A 21,484-nucleotide genomic window follows, 5' to 3' on the forward strand; every position below is an offset into this window, starting at 1 on the left:
TCCATGCTAAGTTCTATCTTCTTTCTTTCCAGTTGGCTAAAAATCTCGAGCAAATGAGTTTTGGTGTGATTGCTGGGAAGATGACCAAGTAGATCTCTTTTTTGAGTGCAATAGTTGTTTAAGCACTGCAACAAAATATGGATCTCTACTGTTGATCATCTTTAGTATGCTCATTCTAAACTATATGGAGAAAAATAAGGTGGTTTGGTTTTTTTTAATCCAATAGAATAAGTCATGTCAGGAATCTGTAGTTTGCTATTTTTTGAAAGTGAAGCAAAAGTTTGCTCTTGAAAGAGGAAGCAAAACCTGAATCCTGTAGCCACTTGGCTTACTTGGTCTTGTCTGCATGATTAATGGTGTTGGTGTGCAGGTAGTTTGGAGGAATCTAGTTGTGAGGCAGATTGAATTGTGTTTCTCTTACATAGTCATCACCCTGCAGTTCCCTTTTGCAATTAAATAAATATTATTTCTACATTGTTCAGCAGTGACTTTTTGTGACTGATGATGATTCAGTGGGCATACTTCACCTGCAGTGTAGATGCACAGCATTTATTGCTATTAATGAGGAAACTCTGAAGTATTATTGAAGAATACTGCAATGCTGTACTGTCAGAATATGCTAGTGTTATGTAAATTGCCCTCTGAATTTCTGTTGCTGAAAAGAGTAGGTCTGCAATATCCATCTGACACCCATCAGTGAATAAGCATAATTCTATATAGAGTGTGAGAAAATATGTGTACCTATTTCCTACTTGAGTTCTCTTTCTTTGTTTTAGAAAGCAGTAGACATGCTTTTGGATAATGAAGATAAAATTTCCGTGAGTATAACAAGTTCATGGCATGGCAGTCCCATGCTAGTTTTGACTACCTGTCCTCCTTTCAGGCTTGTAAATGTGATGTTTCTCACAAGTTTGTTTTCTTTCAGATTGACAGAGTTGTTGAAGAATTAGAAAACAGGCCTGAGTTACAGCATGTGGTGAGTATTCCTGTATTCTGTTGATTTCACGTTGAGCTGAATGAACTCTTGGCTGGACATACCTGTTACAGGTGTGTTTATCTTGACAAAGTGCACCTGAAACTGAAATGTCAAAATCATCAAAGACAAAGTGGCTACTTCTGCCAGTTTCCTCTGTAGCATGGCCATAGCATGTTCACAGTAATTAAGTGATCTTAAAATGTGTACCAATGAGAATTTGATAACATAATGCATGCTTGTTAACATCTCCTTACGGCATTATAGGCACTTGTCTTTTCTGGTCAGTTACTTCTTGATTTTATTTCTCCTTTTTCCTTACCCAAAAATGTGGTTGTGTCATGGTTTAGGGCAAATTTGAGAGGAAACCCCAAAGTGGGTCCCTCTAGAAAGCAGAGTCAAGCCCCTCCACCTACTGGTTCAGGAAAAGATTTCCTTTTAGAAAAGTGGAAAAAACCTGCTTATTTAACAAGCAAAGTATTCACAAGCAAAAACAAACAAACAAAAAAAAAGAATAATATTAAGCAATAAACCCTCTTGCTGCTCTGAAGAGATAGCAAACTCAGAAAGTCCCTGTCATGGGGTGCAGCTCGGCTCGCTCAGTCTCTATCAGTCCCCCTGCTGGAAAATGCCGTGTCCCAGCCCCGTGGGACACAGGTGTGAGCTCCCGGTGCTTTTCTGGGTTTTCAGTCAGTGCAGGGATGAGAGTTCCAAGAAAAAAAAAAAGCCACAGTCCAGGGAACTCCTCTGCCTCAGCTAGCTACAAAACTAACTAAAAGCAAAGACAGCTCGTCTCCCCTGTTTGTGCCGCAGATGGCACAGTCCAGGAGAAGGAAAGCTGAAAACTGTTATCTTTATGTTTTTTAATGCAACCACCTCAGACATTCCACCACTTCTTCTTACCCCCTTCACTCTCAGATCTAGTTTTAAAGGTGCAAAACTTATTTCTGGGCTAAACTGACAAATGGGGATACAATTCAGCATCATAAAGTCACCCCAGAGCAGGTTGGTTGGTGGGTGCAGCTATGTTTTGCTGGTCCATAGAGAAAGTGAATTGCTTGTCTTTCCAGGGCTGTAACTTCCATACACTGTCAAATTGTTCTTGTCTGTACAAAATTACAGTATCTATAATATATAATACTACAATTTTGCTGTAAGGCTCTGGCTCCACACTCCTATTCCAAAAGCTCCTCTTTGGTTGGAATGTGCTGTCAGTGGAGTACACAGTGTGTGACTGCGGGCTTGGGGTGTATTGGAGAGGGAAGTTTAACTTGCTGCTGGTTACACATAGGGCTCAGGTATTCATCTAGTGGAGAAGTGGTTTATGGGTTAGAGATCTGATTATGGGAAGCAGATCTATGAGAAGTGCAGTCTGCCGGCCAAAGTTGCAAAGGCAACTGACAGACTATCAGTTTACAGAAGGGATGCATACAGAGAAAGGCAAGGAAGGTGGTGAATGGTCTAGAGGGGAAGCCATACAAAGACTAGCTGAGGTAATTTGTTTTTATTCAGCCTGGAGGAGACTGAAAGGAGTCCTAGTGGCTATTTACACCTTCTTCACAAGGGAAGCATCAGGGCAGGCAGTGATCTTTTCTCTGGGCACCTGTGACAGGACCCAAGGGAACAGCATGAAGCTATGTCAGGGGAGATTTAGGTTAGATGTTAGGAAAAGCTTTGCCCACTAGAGTGACTGGGCACTGGAACAGGTCTCCAGTCCAGGTAAGTGGTCACAACATCAAGCCTATCTGAGTTCAAGAAGCATTTGGACAATGCTCTCAGGAACATGGTGTGGTTCCTGGGGCTGTCCTGTGCAGGGCCAGGAGTTGGAATTGGATGTGGTTCCCTTCCAACTCAGGAGTTTCTGTTATTCCATTAATAATATTGAATAAGTGGATTTGAATTCCGATTTTTTTTTTTTTTTAATTCCTAGTATTTACACAAGCTTTTCAAAAGAGACCACCATAAAGGCCAACGATATCATGAGAAACAGATCAGCCTTTATGCTGAATATGATCGACCAAACTTACTTCCATTTCTCAGAGACAGCACACATTGCCCACTGGAGAAGGTAAGCCCCAAAAATCTAAGCCTAGATCCTAGATTTTTGTGTCTGGTCTGTAGCTTGTAGTCTTGTGAATTTCAAGCTGTGTCTGGTACTGCCCTCTACTGCCCATGTGAGGGATCCTTTGAGTTTGTGACCATCTGCAGTTTGGTTTGCAGAGCTGATGTCACCTGAGACTTTCCTTTCTCAGCTCACAGGGCAGGAATTGATGCTATTTTAAATTACTCATCAGTGGCTGAACAGTAGGTTATAGTTTCAAGAAACTGGCAATCATTTTGCCAAATCTAGGAGCTGTCAGTGTTAGATCTTGAACAATTACAGTAGCTAACTATAGTTATTCTATCTTTTTATTGTAAGGCCATAAGTTTCTCTTGAACAATATACACAATATAAGCCACTGAACTAACAGGGCTAAAGGTATTTTGTCTTTGTACTTTGGCTAATACACCTAGGTCTTTACAGACTACCAGGTTTTCATCTTCTAATACTTTTTTTTTTTCTATTTTCCTTCCTTGGAAGGAAATGCTTTTGAATGAAATGCATGCTTTTGTCTACTGGAAAATATGTTCTTAGGATTGGAGAATTGGGATTTACCTAATTTTTACCTAAAACTAAGTTGACTAGGCAGTGAGCCAGAAAGGTTTCCAGTCAGAAACTCTGTTTTTAACTTTCTTAGTTTCTGCCTTATTCATGTGACCATGGTTTCATGTATAAAATCTTACCTACATTTTTTTTAAAATTTTGAGGCAAATTAGTTTTAGTTGTTGCACATCCAGCCTCCTATCTTTAGTGTCAGGTGGTGCAGAAAAGTGCTGTGTGAAATTGATGCTCATTGCTGGCACTGTTTTGCTGGAGACATGGGCTATGAACAAGAATGGGTCAGAGACTCATCAGCTTCTGGAAGGTGTGATGCAGTAATCATCAAGATTACTCGAGAAGAATGTCAGAAAAAATGTGTCATTCTAAAATTAATGTTAAAATGTTAACATCTTTCAGTAAGAAGCCAAGGAGGAGAGGAAAAGATACTGCTAATTCCATAATTATACTTCTTACCATGCAAGTCATATAGTAACATTTCTTGTGACATATAAATCTTTATTCTAAGAAAATGAAAAGAGGAGTAAGAATTTCCCAGTTACCATTATTTTCAGTTCCTGTTAAGCAAGTTCCAACATGGTGTATAAATTGCAAAAACCAATTTCTATTTTAAAAAATCCATTCTTTTTATTGCTCTAATGAAATTATAAACTCATTAAGAAAAAATAATTTACTCTAGAAGTAAGCCACTTTTATTCAAGTGCAGTTCAGCAACATTTTAAAAATGAGCTGGAAGAGAAGCAGGAATGTTCCCTGTTTTCCTCTAGAGGGAGCATGACAATCAGGAAATGGCAAAGAAGTGAATACCTGGTGCTGTGTTGTTTGCATTTTAAGTAGAAAGGGAAAATGAAGGCTGCCAGCTGAGTATATAACTTATTAGTATTATTTATACCTTTATTCACCTGAAGTATCTATTGGTAGTTCACTTACCCCTAGCCCAAAATTCGTTGTCCATATCTCTAATTCTCATAGTAACTCTTCTGAAATAATGAGAATTGGAACAAAAAGTTAATTCCAACCTCATCTTTGATTGTAGCTATACTTTATGTATTTAAAGTTTTGATGTACAAGTGGGAAAGTTGGTGAACAGTTGTCTTTACAGGAATGCTATGAATCTTGAGTTTGCTGTTTCTAAACTGGAAACAGACATGGCATTTTTTATGGTATACCAGCCCTGCCAATTTCCTGTCACTACAAACTTTTTGGTAATCAGTTTGGTAGCTTTGATAATTATGCTGATTTCCAGCACAATTACACTGATTACACAACTGCACTGATTCTATACCTGCTAAAAATACTTAGCCCTCAGATTTTTTAGCCAAATTTACAAGAAATGTTTCTTCCATGTTCTTTCATATTTGTTATTTTGCATTGTCATCGTGGTACAAAATTTGGAGGGCACTCTCTCTCCTCAAAGTGTTCTGATTACCCTGAAGAGATTTTCAGCCTTGTGTTATTAATGAATGTCAAGCAGACTTACATCACTAGACACCACATAAGTCCACCCACAGGAAGCAAGTCTTGACAGCAGATAACCTCAGTGTTTTGCATTAACCATCTTTTGGAGACAGAATAAAGAAGTTGCTGGTAGAATTAAGGGCAGAGATTGACATACTTCAGGCTGAAATACTTGTTCTGTCCGCAGATTTATTCAGCCTCAGAGAAGAATTTTAAAGAGTCATGGAAGTCATGGAGTTTCTCCTCTTAATTAAGGCCAGAGGACTTGGGTGTGCTTATTAAGGGAGCCTGTTTTCCTGTCAAAATGTAACTTAATGAAAGGTCACTCAATGCTTCTTGAAGCATTTGTGATCAATAATTTTATGTTGCATAGTTTCCTGCATTATCTTCTCTCCTCTCTTCCCTTACATTCAAGGCTCTTGAGATCTGCCAGCAGAGAAACTTTGTAGAAGAGACAGTCTATCTTCTGAGTAAGTAACTAAAAATAAATACCTGTGCCCAGTTGCAATACTTTTGAACTTGTAATAAAGTTTATAGTGTGAAAATATATTGTCTAATATCTAAACCAAATAATACAATCTAGAAAATAAAGCACTGGATGGATATAATCTTAACTTCATATGTTGTGTTACTGTGCTTTTTACTTGGTGTTCTTCTGGGGTTCTGGAAGTGTTGCAGAGGCTATGGGGAGGAAGTTGAGCAGGGAGGTATTTCTGATAGAATTTCCAAGAGAAGAGTAATACTGCCAGTTTTGAAAAGAGAGGAGAAATTGAACAAATGTTTTATTCTGAATGCATCTCAGAAACTTAGTATTATCTTTTGCTGAAATGAAAGATTTGCTTATATTGCTTTCTATAATTTTTTTCTGCAAAATTAGATGTAAATTTACTCCTTCAGCTGGCCAAGAATTCTACCTCTGAATGAGAGGCATTAGAAGATTTATATGTATGTTTATGTATTAGTCATGAACACAAAAATAAGCATTTTTTTAAACAATTTCTGGTTCATTAAGAAGAATATTCTGTGGACCACTTCAGTGGAGTGTAGGATTTACTAATTAATTTATTTAAAGAATAGTTCATAATTTCTGCTACTTTTCCTGTTTCCCTTTATTTTTCATGAGTGTAAGCTGTGCTATACTTACTGCAAATTAAGAGGGCTCATGTAGGCCTTTGGAGCTGGTATTTCCTGTTATAGTTTGCATTCATACACATACACAGACTCCCCCTCACATTAGATGTTGCTGCAGTTCAGAACCCCAGATATGACCCAACACATCCCTGAGAAATCCTCCAGGTCCCAGTCCAGCAAACTGCTCCAAGCACTTGTTCAGATTATATTGATTTGCATTCCTACATCTGAATGGACTAGATTTGGTCTTGGTCGAATTAGTTTGAGTCAACTTCACACAAAATTCTTATTGAAAGACTACTGAATGCTGATGGACAATTAGCATCTGTAATCTTTTATTTTTCCTTGCAGGCAGGATGGGTAATAGCCGCAGTGCCTTGAAGATGATAATGGAAGAATTGCATGATGTGGATAAAGCTATTGAATTTGCCAAGGAACAAGATGATGGAGAACTTTGGGAAGATCTCATATTATATTCCATTGACAAACCACGTAAGTGGGATAGTCTTTGGGATGCTTTGCATGTGTGGAATGTTATTGCAACTAAAGGATTGAATTATTCACATTTGTGTTAGAGAAGGCATTTATGTGTGGTCAGGGAGGTGCTCTGGTTTGTGAAGCACAACACAGCTTCTTCTTTACTGTGCATAAAAACTTGCAGTAAGGCAGTGTGAGGCTATGCTACACAGTGAATTCTTGGAAGCTTAGCATTGAATAAGCTCTGCATAATTATGTCCTTAATGACAAGGGGGCAGGGGACAGTAGTATTTTTAGTTTTAGCAGAATGAGACTTTATGTTTAAAGTACCCAAACCACAGTCTTCAGGCTGGAGGATTTTGCATACTATGTTATTACAACTGTTTCCTTTCAAGATTCTGAAAATGAAGAGCCTACACCTTTCTTCCCCTCAGTAAAACAACTAATTTATTTTGTTTCTTTGTTGCAAAGGTAAGAGGTAATAATGAATATATTTTGCCTTTCATTTGTCATATGAATAACTACTCCAAGTTAAAAGGTTAGATGGACTCTGAAACATAAGCATCAGTGTTGTCATGGAGGCAGATTCAAAGAAGTTCAAATGACTAAGAAAACAGAATTTTCTTAACTATCTATTCCATTAGTTTTTGCAACCTCTTCTGGGGCTTTCAATCAAGACTTTAAAGTCTCTCTTGGGATTTCTTCTCTGGGGGATTAGGAGTCTTGTAGAATTAGTGTTAGAATATGTGTCTTCACATCCTTTGGCTGCTAATTTTGACAGTAAGAAGTGACCAGAATCTGCTAATCCTCAAGAAGAATTACATTCTCAAATTATGCATACTTGAATGCATCACTAAAAGTGATGCTACAGTCAGTGACATCTTTAGAGCGAAAGGGATTCAATGCATATAGAATTCCCTCAGTTCCTCTATGTTACAGTTTCTGCCTATATGCAGAGAAGCTCTAGTGATATTTCTCAGCTGTGGGGGTTGAAGAAAAAACACAGCCTTGAGTCATCATTCTAGTGGGTTTTTTAGCCAAATGTTCTTCAAAAAGCAAAAGACTTCTATCGTGTCACTCTCACCAATGTTTAGAAAACACATTGAAATCAGGTTAGGTGCTTGAAAATTTGGTTTTAAACCCTGGAACTGGGTATGGAATTACTACATTAATTAATTTTTTCACTCTATTTGCTTGAGTGCTCTTTGTATTGAATTAAAATGTGTTATTTACTTGTGAGTTTGTGCTGGAGACTCAGTTACCACTTTGCTGGATACACTGGAAGTTCTGTAAACTCCCAAACTGTATCTTTCTCACTTTCCCAAAGGCTTGTATTCGAGTAAATACAGTTGCAAGAAACATACAATGACTGTAAAAGAGATTTAGTGTTTTCACATAGTAGAGAACTATCAAGAAATAAGCCAAAACCTGTAGTTTGTCACCAGAGTATCCTTAATCAGATATTTTGCTGAATTGTTTATCTTAGTTTCTTTGCCTCTTGTTTTTCACAGCTTTTATTACGGGTTTGTTGAACAATATTGGAACCCATGTTGATCCTATTCTTTTGATCCACCGCATTAAGGAAGGCATGGAGATTCCTAATTTGAGAGACTCACTAGTGAAGATTCTTCAGGACTACAACTTGCAGGTAGGTGTTGCATTCTTCATGGGATACTAATTTTCAGAGACACAGCAAGCCCTCTTTGTCACTGAACAGCACAAGAAATTGCTATCGTGATTGTTCAGACTTTGCTCATGGACACTGTGGGCTGATACAAAATTATGACAGAAATAGTGGAAATTTGTCAAGATTTCTTGATGGCTTCTAGCCCTTCTTAATGTCTTCCATACTGTCACAAGCCTGGTGGGTAAGTAGAACTGGAAGCATCTAGAGTGCTTCAGCCAATTTTACACTGCCCAACTCTCCAGTATTTGAAAGTTTCATGGCCAGTACTTTTTGTTCTGTTTCACATGAGTGCAGAGGCAGAATGGAGGCAGAATGCAACATACCCTTGCTGAAACATTCATCAGGTGTTAGAGCCATATGTTAAGTGTCATACTAACTGAGGAAGATGAACTTTTAAATTTAAATTCATGTCAATGATGCAGAATCATTTGATTAGAGCATAATTCTAATAATGCCAAGTTTGTGGGTTTGATTCCTGTATTATGGACCATTCATTTAAGAGTTGGACACAGTGCTCCTTCCAACTCAGAGTATTCTGTGCATGTGTTGCTGTTTATGCATTTTTAAAAATATGGACTATTCACTATATTATGGGAGTTCTTACCCCAGCACAATTATACAGATATGTGCAGTCCCCTACATGGTTGGTTCTGACATTTGTTTGTGAGAATTTGTAAGAAGCATATCTTTCAGTGCTCCCTAAAAGTAGCCAGCAGAGTGTGTTGCATTGCATATTTTAGATCTCCCTACTACAAAAGGAGTCCCAAACTTGAATTCTCTGTTGTGCTGTTCTTCATCACTCTACTGTAGGAAAGATACAGAGGAGTTCAAATGTCTCCAGTGTGACTACACAGAGTCCAAGAAAACATAGCTCAGTAGGCAACTGAAGCTCCAGTTTTCTGAGCCTCAAACATTTGTTCCCCATCTGCTATTAGTCTTTCAACATTTTGAGCAAATGGATGGGCTTGATTGTTACATTAAGGTCACAGTGCCAGGCCAATAAAAACTTGTATCTCCTTTCAGGGCAGGGTTTAAGCCTTTCCCATTCTTTTATTTTATATGAACTTCAGCATATGATTTTGGCTATTTCAAAGGAGCATTTTACATTTCTTCATCTCCCAACACTTGTTATATGCGAGGAACCTCCCCAGATAAATAGATACGTGTTTGCATATAATGTATTTTGTACCATTATTTCAGATTTTGACTTCATAGGGTGCTAGTATGCTTCCAAAATGACACTAGCTAAATACCATGCATTTCAACAGTTGCATATTAATCTTGCTGCTGTCAGTACCACCATTGATCCTCTTGTTCCTGCCTTCTCATGAAAAATCAAAATGTAATATTTGTTGTGTTTGCAGGCAGAATGAGAAAGTGCTGTAAGCATAGCTTCAGCTTTGCACATATTCAGAATACATTGTGTGGCTTCAAATAAGCTGATGGCATCATTTGGTCATATTTTGGGGATGGAAGTTTATTTCTTCAGTTAGCTTTTAACAGAATTACTTTTGGATTAAAAACATGTATTTAACCTTGAGGATGATATCTAAAATTATTTACTGTTAGCATTGAAATGATTCATGGATTTCAAATGAATTGATTTTGAAGTAGAGTTGTATAGCTCTAGGGCTAAAATTTAGATTTCATAGGGATAACAGAAATTTAGGGTGCTTAATATAATTTGTCCTTGGCTTGCTTATATGATAGAAAAAAGTATAACCAAAAAAAGGCAATATTTCATTAGAGAAATGTAAGTTATGGTTTAAAATAAGTCTGTTCCTTAAGTGATACTGGCAATGTGAAGTGCACTGTTTATGAACAGATGGTGTATCTACATTGAAATTTAGAGATCTTGTTGCTGGTCTTGCACACTCACCAAAGCAGCCAGTTGGCATAGTTTTATAGAGGGGCTGTTTCTGCATTCAGAGTGTGCTTCAGGACAGGCTGGGACTCTGGGTCAATGTCTAAGCAGCCTCTCCTTGCTGAGGACAGTTGTGCCCTGTTATTGCTGCCTCATTGACTGTGTTTGGTGTGTTTGTATGATGCCTGGACATAGCTCTCTTGCAGGTATGTTGTGTAGGTTCATGCTGAGAAGTCAGTGGCCTCTATTCTGGCCTGGCACAACTGTGGCTTTTGCTAGAAACCTCCTAATGTGTAGCATGAAACATACCAGACAGTTTGAACTCAGAAATATAAATTTCATTGACTAGGATTTTCTATATCTTTATCTTTTTGGATCTCAAGCTCTGTACACATGTAAGTTTTATTGATCATTTTCAAAGGCAAAAAGAATCTTGTGCTAAGATCCATGAAGGAGAAGCACAGGTGAAAAGAAAACCTGCTGCTTGACTGCCTAACACAAAAACTGTGCTGGTCTTTTCATAATGATGACTTCCCAAAAGATGTTACTGCTGTGCCATTGTATTGTTTAATTGTGGGCTCCTTTTGCAAGCCCTGGTGTGATTGTTTCGTGCTTACATAAGCTTGCAGATGCAATTTTCTTACTATGCTCTTGGGTTTCCATACCAGTAAATTTTGCTTAGGAGTGATGTGAAATATGGGTGGGAGTTAAAAGCAGTGCCTTTGACAGACTTTTGCCTTTTTGAAAACAGTCCCTTCCATCCCAGCAAAACCAAGTAAATCAAACTGAGTGGCTGCCAAAGTATGTGTGACTCACAGTACGCATTAGAGAATCCAGAAAAGTCTACTAATGCAAATTTTGTTGTAATTCTGTTTTTTCATATGGACTCTTCCTTGGATAATTTTTATTGATGTTAGCAGATTGCAGACTGATTGCTTCACTTTAAAAAATTACCACCCACTAGATGAACTGCTGCCACTGTTCTACATGCTACTCTAAGGTCACTTCACCTTTGTGGTTAACCGTTGAGATCTGATCAGTTCCAACCAACCAAGCATAGCACTAAAGCAGAATTAGATATTGCTTTGGGCAAAAATAAAATATAGACCATGTACAACTTTTTTCTTAGGCTAGTGTTTGAAGTAAGTACTACTAATTTGCTTTTTTCTCTGACATTACAGCTCTGCTTTACAAGTAAGGATCTATTAACCTGGCTTCCAGAACACCCATTTGTATTTTCTGACTTCATGAAATGCAGTTCTGCCATGAGCTTAAAACTGAGCACACTCCTTACTATTCCACTAATCAGAGAAATATCTCAGTGTTTTTTTAAATTAGGATTAATCTTTGAAGTGTTTTATTCTTTGTTTTTTTCACCCCAAGATAATTTGTCATTGTTTGAGTTAATGTATTAAAGCCATAGTGCATAATCAAGTGGCACTGATTGATTGTAGTGATGGAAGTTTATTTACTGCTGAAATAATGCTTATTTTAGTGTTTATACACAGTAGCATTCACAGACAACTAATTTATGGAGACATAGACAACAAGGACAAAGTTACAGTTGTTTGAATTTTAATAGGAGAATTTATCAAATAAGGTGTAGTCTAAAGCTTTTTTACTGGTTCTAAAATCTACTTCATTGCTGTCATAAATTTATAGATAAATTAGAGGTCTTGGCTTAAAGAGAAACCTGCTTACTTATTATAAATTACACATTCCTAGTGCTTTTTTAAAGTGCAAATAAATTAGCATTCTCCAGGTTTCTAAAGCATTGTATCCCATGTCTCCCAAAGAAGGCTAGAGTAAAATATCCTTACCTGTAGGCTTGTGAGTTAATTATAACCTTGTTATACTTTTCAAATGTATGAAATAGATGTCTTTTCAGCTTTGGTTTATATCTGAATGAAATGTAGGAAATGCTTGTGGTATTGGAAGAGGCTTAAATACATCCCTTGTTTTAAAAAGAAGTGCTTCCTTTTTTACCCTTTCTATGTCACTTGTTAGAATAAATCTTTGAAAGATGTTGGTATTCTAAAACTCCCTTTCCCCTAGCTTTAAAGTACAGAAGCAATTTTTTTTTAGCTGTAGTACTTAGAGATTTTGTCGATTAGCCGTTTAACTCAAATACTGACTTACTAGTTTGCAATTGAACCTGCAGTAACTCTGATGGGTAAAGGACATTGATCCATTCACAGAGCTCACATCTATCCATTCATAATAGAGCTTATGAACTAGCAGAACCCAGTGATAATCCAATGAATGCTGCTTGAAAGAGCACCTGGAAAAATTGTTAGGTTATGCTCCCAAACATAATTAAAAATGCTGTTCAGACCCCTTGGGGGCTCTAGAGGTCAGGTGGCAGCTTGCACAGGGGAACATGTGCCTTTTGGCTGTACAGACTGAAAACAATGAGGTTTTAATTGCAGTACTGATGCTATTTGAAATAATTTGGTTAACTGGCCTTGAGAAACTTGGACTTGTTTGGGGTTTAAGCTGAATCAATGCCTGAATTTATTCCCAGACCTTTGAGTATGCCCTTTCAGGTTAACTGCATACTGCAGTGCCTTTCGTTAAAGATAATGTTAGGCATTTGTAAATCAAGAATGGTTTATGCTTAATATCTTCCCTAATATAGCCAGAAATAAATCGGGTTTTTTTCTTTTTTTCAATAACTGTTTTGGTTTTAGCAGTTTCATTAATGTAAGGGAAGGCATTATTTCTGCCTAAAACTTCTTTCTGTAGGTGCATGATGCTGTCCTGCTTGTGCTCACAATTATATGTTTTAAAGAATAAATAAAATTCAGTTTCATCTTCAGTTTTGTTTCTTTTTGGAAAGTGGTTTCATCACAGATTTATGTCCAGTGTCAGTTTTAACTAGTTCAACTTAACTTTAGGGTGCACAGTTACCTATTTCTACCTCGTTTTAGTGAAGCTCCTTCTCTTGACTCCAAATTCCCTTTCCTTTGCTTTCTCTAACTCTTAAATTAATGATTTTTGAGGTTTTCAAAGCAATTTCTACAGAAGTGTTGAGATTTGTTACTTTGAGAATAGACATTTGACATTCTGCATTGTGATTTTTTCCTTTTATATAATAATGGCTGCCTGCTATGCCCTTTCTAGCAAAATAAAGTCTGACAGTCATTAAATGTGGTATGGAAAGATCTTAGTGCTGTTTAAATAATGGGAGAAAGTGCATATTTCTTAAAAGATATGTTTTATCAGGTATTTCTGTTACTCCTGGGGTTTAAGGCATCAAACAGTATTGAGGTTTTCCAGTGACATAGTGGTGTCTGTTGTTTCTCTCTTCATTTTTCTTTTTTTTTAAATATTTTTTTTCCTATTAGCATACTGTATTTTAATTAAAAAGTGCTAGAACACACTTCCATCTTCCCATTGTATCTTTGTTCTGCCTCTTTCATTTAACATGGTGACAGCACCAATGTTGTCAGAGTTCAAGAAACATTTGAACAATGTTTAGAGGCACATGGTGTGATTCTTGGTGCTGTCCTCTGCAGGGCCAGGAGTTGGATTTGACAATCCTTGTAGGTCCCTTCTAGATCAGGATATTCTATGACTCTATTCTCGTTTTGCTCCTTTTACTTCAGCATGGAGAGGTTTCATCTGTCTCTCTGAGTGCACTTAGCAGAGACTCCAGTATATAGCCAAGACCTCATCCCCTCCAAGTTGGGTACTTATTTTTGGAATACAATTGATAGGTTGAGAATAGTTTGAATCAGGTAATCACTCTTTCTGAAACACAGTCTGATTCAGTTGTGCTTGCTAAAAGTTTCTTGTATTTTTTTTAAAACCTAGAAACATTTTTCTTTATTTAAAACAAAATTTTACAGTCTTTATTGCCTTTGGATAAAGTTGGCAAGGGAAAGACATAGCCAGATTTTTCCTGAGATTATCAACAGATGAAAATGATTAATTTTCTGAGTGTTTGTCTTGTAGGTTTGCATTCAGTTGCTGGTGCTCTGGAATGTTTTATAGCTGAATGTGCCTAATATTATAAAAGTGTAGTTCACCCATTGATATGCCAAATTTAAAATGCTCATAGTATTACTCAATGTTAATTTTTTTAATGTACTTCAGATTTGCAGTCTTATCTGCATATCATTCTTAGCAGTGTGTCATTATTTCAGAATGTGTATGTGAAAAGGTAGAGTTTTGAACAGGGCCCATCTGTCTGTAAAATCTATAATTGTATTTCTTCTTAGGTATTTGCATTAGTTGTACATTGCTCTATCTTAGCCCTCCTGTAATACAAATGATCAGAAGAAAACAATGAACATTGCTTCTTTATACCTCTGTTTTAGCACAGTTGGTCACATTATAATTGACTGTGAGTATCTTTGGAAAGCCCTTTTCAAATGAATTGTTGTCTTGGAAAACAAATTTTCAAACATCAGTTTGGGAGGAGGAAGAAAAAATTCCAAAAGACATATCTGGATTTGTCATCTTTCCATACTTGCTCTGTTAAGTATTGTGAAATAAGGCTCTGTATAACTTTTATGCCCTTGATTTTTCTGTGTTTCAAAACCATGTCAGGCAATGACATGTCAATCTAATGAAAAATAACAAATAAGTCAAAAGGGAGCTGAGACTTTTGCTAAAGAGGAATGAACTAGGGGCCTTTCATTAGTTGCATTGACATTTAATATTGCTTATTAAACAACACCTCAGCAGGATATATGTTTGAACAAAAATATCTTTTGAATTACAGTGTTTGTGAAGGTTTTATGATTATCAAATATCTTTTCTGAAGAAGAAAGAAAAGATACAGGAAGAAGTTTTGAAATGGTTTGGAAGTTAATTCTGAGGGGCACTGTAAAAATTCTCTGTTTTAATTTGTTAACAGCATCTCATAGAAAGATCTTAATAATTTATTATAATAGTACCTTTGTAAAAAAATTTATTTCTTGATGTTTGTGTTTGTTTTTGTTTTGTGGGCTTTTGGGTTTTTTTATTGTGGGTTTTTCATTTAGGTAGAGGTGATAGCAAAAAAAGGTTCTTCCTTTGTCTCTTTTATAATACCTTGAAATGTTTTTTGCACTCACTTTGGCAGCAGAAACGCAGTGGTGACTTGTTGAGATAGTTGGTATGCCCACCTGTTCAACAGCCACTGTCTTTTATGTTCTTTGCACCAACAGATCTTGCTGCGGGAAGGCTGCAAAAAGATACTTGTTGCAGATTCTCTCTCCTTACTGAAGAAAATGCATCGAACTCAGATGAAGGGTGTTCTAGTGGATGGTGGGTACAGAGGAAACATGATGACTTTCAAGCTTGATTTATATACCTCCTGACTGCTTTGGAAGCTGCCCAAAAGCCTGCTTTATTTACCTTATCTGTAGAGTGTAGGAGGATGCTAGATACTCTTCCCCTTTGCAAAGGAACTGCTTGTATCTCAAAACCTACATGACCCAACATGCAGCTGTTTCTCCTGATCAGTCTCTGCATAGCCAGTAATGTATTGAGTCCTGCAGTTTGCCTGTAAAGGTGAAAATGCTGTTTAGTGCCAACATAGGCAGTCAGATGGTAATAATCTGCAACCAAAGCAAAAAATATAAGAAGGTTGTCAGAAACAGCTGAAAATACTTTGCAAGGCACTAATGATGCTTGTGAGCAGCGCTGTAATTCACACCAGCTCAGAGTTAATAGCCAGAGACAAAAGCTGACAGGACAGAGTACCAGAGCTACTGCTCCCAAATGCTGCAGGGTTAACAGCCACCCATCCCATGCTCTTTTTTCAGTTTGTCTTTCAGTTTGTCTCTTAACAGCCTCAATCCTGCAGTTGGGCCATCATTAGATCTAAATATTTATCATGTTGTTATTAGAAATGCTACTTCAGTATCACTCTTCAATTTTTAATAGTTTCTGTTAGGCATCTTAAGTAAATGCTTGAAGACCAAGCTCCATTTCTGTAGTAGCAGTATGTTCATGCCTGTGCCTGCTTTATAAAAAAGTAAACATGGAGTTTGCTAACAAAGCTTAGTTTTCTTTTGTTTTGTTTTTCAGAAGAGAATATCTGTGAATCATGTCTGTCTCCAATACTTCCTTCAGGTAGGATGCTTTTCTAGAAGAAAAAAAAAAGGTTGTAAATTTTTTAGTAGTATTTTATGAGGAACTACTGTTTTCTTTTATTCATAAAAATGTGTAATCTCCCTTAGTGATCACTGTATGAATTTTAATCTCCTAAGAAAAGCTTGCTTTTTAATTGTGGCATGGGAATGGAGTCTAATTGAACATTTTTTGTTGCAGTAAACCCAGATATTCTTTCTTATTCAACTTTGACTTCATTATTTCCATTAATTCCATCAACATACGTATTCTCAAAGATTATTAGAACCACAAAACTAAGCTGCTACCACCAAATCTTGTCCACCTCTGCTGGAGTACTCACACTGAACTTGTAGATTAAAGAAGTTTATGGAATGTACTTTTTGTCTGAATGGTGGAGATTTCTTGGCTTCAGTCATGAGTGCCACATTGGAAATATGTTAAAACCGACTAGCTTTAAAACACTTTCTAAATTTAGTTGTGAAACTAGAAATTCAGGATGTTATTTTGGAGATGTACATTCTTCGAGGCAACTGTAGTCCAGAAATACCAGTGCATTTGTTGGGTGTCTTAAAAAGAAGCAGTTTTTACTAAGAGAATATTTGTCTTGTTAAAGCAAGAATATATAAGATGTAGCATTTATACAGACCTTTATTTGTTTTCTAAGTGTTATTAGCCTGATAGAATTGCTTACAGTTTATCTGGCTTCTGCTATTTTTCACTTAAGTAAATAAATGGAAACAACTATAGTGGGATCACATGCAGTAATATACAGACAAGGAAAATCTGGCAAAGTTGAATGTGCTGGTGCTTTGAGGTATGTGTGTTGAGGAAAAAAGAGCCAAAGTAGAATGTAAATGATGCTCATAAGTGACATGGTTATTCTTTAGATATGTGGATGTTGTATTTAGGGTTCTAATTTGGCTAAATATTCGTGTGGGAATGAAAACCCCCACATCATGCACCTAGGCAGCTTGTTGTCAGATTTCAGGATTGTGGCATGCAGGGTCTAGAACTGCTCAGTGTTCTGGTTCTCTTCACACTAGTGCAAGAATTTTTCAAAGCTGCTTCAAAGCAGCTGAATTATTTGGTGATAGTTTGCTCTTCTCCCTTCCCAAATTTAGCATGTAGCATATATTGAGATGAAAAATTCCTGGTGGAAAGGTATACAGCATTTAAGCAACAGAATAAAACTGTTTTGTAACCACATCACTGGCACACATTATCTGAAACCATCACTCTTAATGGTTTCTATGAATGAGCCAGAATAATTTGAAAATTATTTTGAGAGATGTTAAAGTTGAAAGGTGGGTTGAAGTTTCTCTGTGTATAATAGAATGTTGGCATATATTGCTGTAGCCACTAAATAATTTGTTTCATTGCCCTGTTGAATTTATTTTTCTGTTTCCCAGATGCATCCAAGTCCTTCAGTGTGGTAGTGTTCCACTGCAGACACATGTTCCACAGGGAGTGCCTACCTGTATCTAACACAGTAAGGAACTGGCTTAATGTGTCTGAGACCTTGCCAAAGATAAAGTGACGCATTTTCTTTTGTCATCTGTGGAGAAGGGCGTGGGTCTATGAGGAATTGTATGATTACAGTAAGAACTTGTGATGATACCACATAGTACTATGTGACCAAGGAAAGGGAGTTTAAGGATACTGCAACCAAAGTTCATTCAATCTAGAAAAAATCACTGCTGTTTGAACAGTGTTTTATCACCTTCTGCAATCTGAATATGCAATGCAGCTCTGAGACATGTAGGGAATGCAATCTAATTTTTAAATTAATTCTTTTCCATTCCAGCTTTTATCTTAATTAAACATACTCAAAGCCAAGAATAAAGGTATTTTCTTAAGTGAACCATGTTAAATGATTTTGACCTGGAAGACAAAAATCAGTCATTTCAGACTGAATATTTAACTATCTTTGTAATCATCATTATGTCCAAAACATGCTTTTCTTTATAAGTTGTTTGGGGGGGTTGATTTGTTTGCTCAGTTAACACAAAGCAAAAAAATAACTTCTAAACAGGGTTTAAATTTAGGAACAAAAGCATTTGAGCAAAATCACATAGAAAATTAAATGTAAGACTTTAAGGTTCTGTATCTGTCTCTGAAAACTAACATGTAGTAAAAAAACAGCTTCAGTGAATTACTTCATCTGTAAGTAAACAAACAAAGTGCTTGTAGCCATATGGTACAGTATGTATACTTAAATATCTCATGAACATCTTAATGTATTAGATCATTTGTACAAGAAAGCCCAACAACTAGTAAATTCTTCTTCAACATTTGCCACAAATTTTATTGTGAGACATAATCTAAAATTTATCCAGCACTCTCAATTTTCTGGGGCAGTGACTTGTTATGTGGGATTTTTAAATGTTACTTCTATACTATATTATATATATTCATAGACAGTATGCAGACAGGGCTGTCTGCATGTAACAGAGCCAAATTTCCCCATTACACTGTATTATGTGACCTTAGGTGATCAGTCATGTTGCTGATATTGTTTATTGGTGGCATACTGAAAGGAAAATAGTGCAGGTACAAATTGCACATGGAGCTAAACACAGAGTAACAATAAACACATGATGTCAAATGGCAGTATTTGGGCCCTGATCTCAGTTGTTGGAAATCTGTGGAGCACAAAGACCCAAAGACACAGCTGTGACTAAGGCATCCAGTGGGAGCTGACCAGGTGACTTTATTCTTATCTTTATATATGAAGATATGATGCCTTTGACTGTGTATTTTCATTTTTGGTGTGGAGGAAATTTGATGTTACTCTTCTGGCAGGTGGTGGTAATACTCTTGGAGTGAGTAGTGAGTTGTGCTGCCCTCTGACTCCAGAACAGCCAGCCTTACTATGTTCTTCTATATTGTCTTCCATCACCTATCCATGACTGTGTTGATTGAGAACAGCCTGTAAGCAGCTGAGAAGGGCATTAGCATTTTTCATTCATCTTCACACACTCTGATGTGGCTACATTTCTCAAAGAGATTCCTGTTTTCTTTTTTGATTTAGGTATCTTCTGTCCAGTTCTGCAATATATGCAGTGCCAAACACCGGGGGCCAGGAAGTGCAGTTCTGGAGATGAAGAAATAGCAGTGGCCTAGTTCTCCACCTCTGTCAGTGACACCAAATCTGTTAGGACCATGAAAAGCCACTATATTTTCCATTAGATATCATTTCTGTATATAATTTTGATTGTGATTTAAAAGTGGTTCCTGTATTTATCCTGTTCATTAAATAGTTTGGGTAATGAGAAAATGTGAAAGTATTTCTCCAGTAAGTCTTTGTTAAGGAATTCATGTGTCACGGTTCCTTTGCTCAGCTTGTTACTTTATTCTGGAACAAAATTAAAATAAAACGTGAAAAAAAATAACATGCAATTTAGGCATTTGTGTTTGCTATCAGTTAATGTGCTTTGCAGTTTGGATCATATCAGGCTTATGGCTGGATATTGTAAAGAAAATGTATTGCCATGAATTCAGCTCACTAGACTTCAGTCCTGATTTAGTCTGTTAGGGACCTGTTTACCTTGAGACCCATGGGAGTCTGACTCCTTTCAGTGGAATTGCTTCAAAACTTGAAGTTGTCTGTGTGCCAGCACATACCTTCAGTTTACAAATTTGTTAGCTGTGAATTCAGTCCATTGGCAATTTGCCTTGGTTACACATTCATAGTTCATTAGAAACTGGTTAATTTCTCAATTCATCTTCACAATGCAATAGTTTAAAATGAGCATTTCTCATGTTCAACTCATCCGGAAACTTTTAAATGTCAGCAGTAGGTCTTTACACTTATTTTTTGTGTATTGGAAGTGTATAGTTTCATTTAAATGCAAGGGGAAAAAATTTTATCTGACCTTTTAAAGGTAAGATCTCTAAAAGTTTCTTTTGGCTTTAGAAATTTAACAGCTAAGTTAAATAAGTCAATTGGATATTAACAAAACCATATTTTTCATTTGAACTGCATTTTGCTGATCCAGAGGAGGTGATCTTTCAGAATGTCTTCACAGTAATCTGTTTATAATATATGCTGACTAAATTCAATATAAGCATCTTTTCCTTAAGAAAATATTCAGAACTCCCAAATTATTTTTCTGCCTTGTAATAACTTGAGTTTGAAAGTAAAAATATATTGTTTTGCCATCAAATTGTGCTGCTTAAACAAGTCATCCTACTAAGTTCTAAAACAATGGTATATACTGTAATGTGTCTGTAAAACTGGAAAATACAGTATCTCTAATGCAATACCTTCTTCCTTATTCCCATATAAGTATACCTTAAAATAATTTATACTGTGGAAACTTAGATTTCTAGTTTATGTATATTCAGAATATTATTTTAAAATCCTCTGGGCAGTTGGTGTAGCAATCTGAAGAATTATTTTTTGTTGTCCACTTTGCAAATCTGTATAATACTGGAATAAATTTTTTTGTGTTCAGAAATGCTAGAATTTACTTTGCATGATTACATAGGCAAAACAATCATTAAAAGAATAGATCTCTCAAAAGCATAGTGATATGTTGTTTTAATTAGACAGCTGAGGGAAAAATAAAAATTATTGCAAATTATTAATGAGCATAGAGTAGGTGGAATAGCAGAAGGGTAGGAAGTTTGTAGTGCAGAGCATAGTCTGCATACATCAAGCTTCACCCAAAAGAATTAATGCCTGGCTTTGCAGCTGTTCATGTTCAGCAGCTAGTACACATTCTCATGTATATTGCTCCTTTATCCAATCTTCACTACCCTGCTCAGGAAAGCTGCTTTGGTTCCTAGTAAATTAAATGTTCCAGTAAGCTCAAGGGTTGTTTGACCATGTTTGAGTTACTGCATGCCATGCCTGTAAAAGTTTAAAAACTTTTTAAAGGTCCCTTCTTCAGTATCTTTAAGCAGCTTTTCTATGTTATATCCTAAGAAAGCAATAAGCTGTCAGCTTACAGGAGGAAAAAGTCAAATTACTTCTATACATGTATATAGAAAAGTGTCCTGTAGCTTAAGAGTTACATGATGATTTCAAGAAAGTATATTTTTTTACTTCATCTTGGCCTTAAATTCCCTAAAGCATTTGAGCTTTCTGTGACTCAGTTTGCTAGTTTGCCATCATCAGCAACCACACTGCATTATACCCTGGCATATTCTCTGCATTATGCAATT

General features: G+C 36.5%; 1 protein-coding gene across 1 annotated transcript in view; it reads left to right on the forward strand.

The window, feature by feature from the left end:
* Nucleotides 1-20,775, forward strand: part of VPS41 (VPS41 subunit of HOPS complex) — a 106,340-nt gene extending 85,565 nt beyond the window's left edge. The window contains exons 20-29 of the mRNA XM_079301917.1: nt 777-818; nt 926-976; nt 2,904-3,041; nt 5,506-5,560; nt 6,573-6,713; nt 8,210-8,346; nt 15,406-15,505; nt 16,271-16,315; nt 17,725-17,804; nt 19,347-20,775. Coding sequence (XP_079158043.1) covers nt 777-818; nt 926-976; nt 2,904-3,041; nt 5,506-5,560; nt 6,573-6,713; nt 8,210-8,346; nt 15,406-15,505; nt 16,271-16,315; nt 17,725-17,804; nt 19,347-19,427 — 870 coding nt within the window. The 3' untranslated portion in view covers nt 19,428-20,775. The remainder of the gene's footprint in view (nt 1-776; nt 819-925; nt 977-2,903; nt 3,042-5,505; nt 5,561-6,572; nt 6,714-8,209; nt 8,347-15,405; nt 15,506-16,270; nt 16,316-17,724; nt 17,805-19,346) is intronic.
* The last annotated feature ends 709 nt before the right edge of the window (nt 20,776-21,484 follow it).

The sequence above is a fragment of the Erithacus rubecula genome (genome assembly GCF_903797595.1).
Source record: "Erithacus rubecula genome assembly, chromosome: 3".
Classification (NCBI taxonomy): domain Eukaryota; kingdom Metazoa; phylum Chordata; class Aves; order Passeriformes; family Muscicapidae; genus Erithacus; species Erithacus rubecula.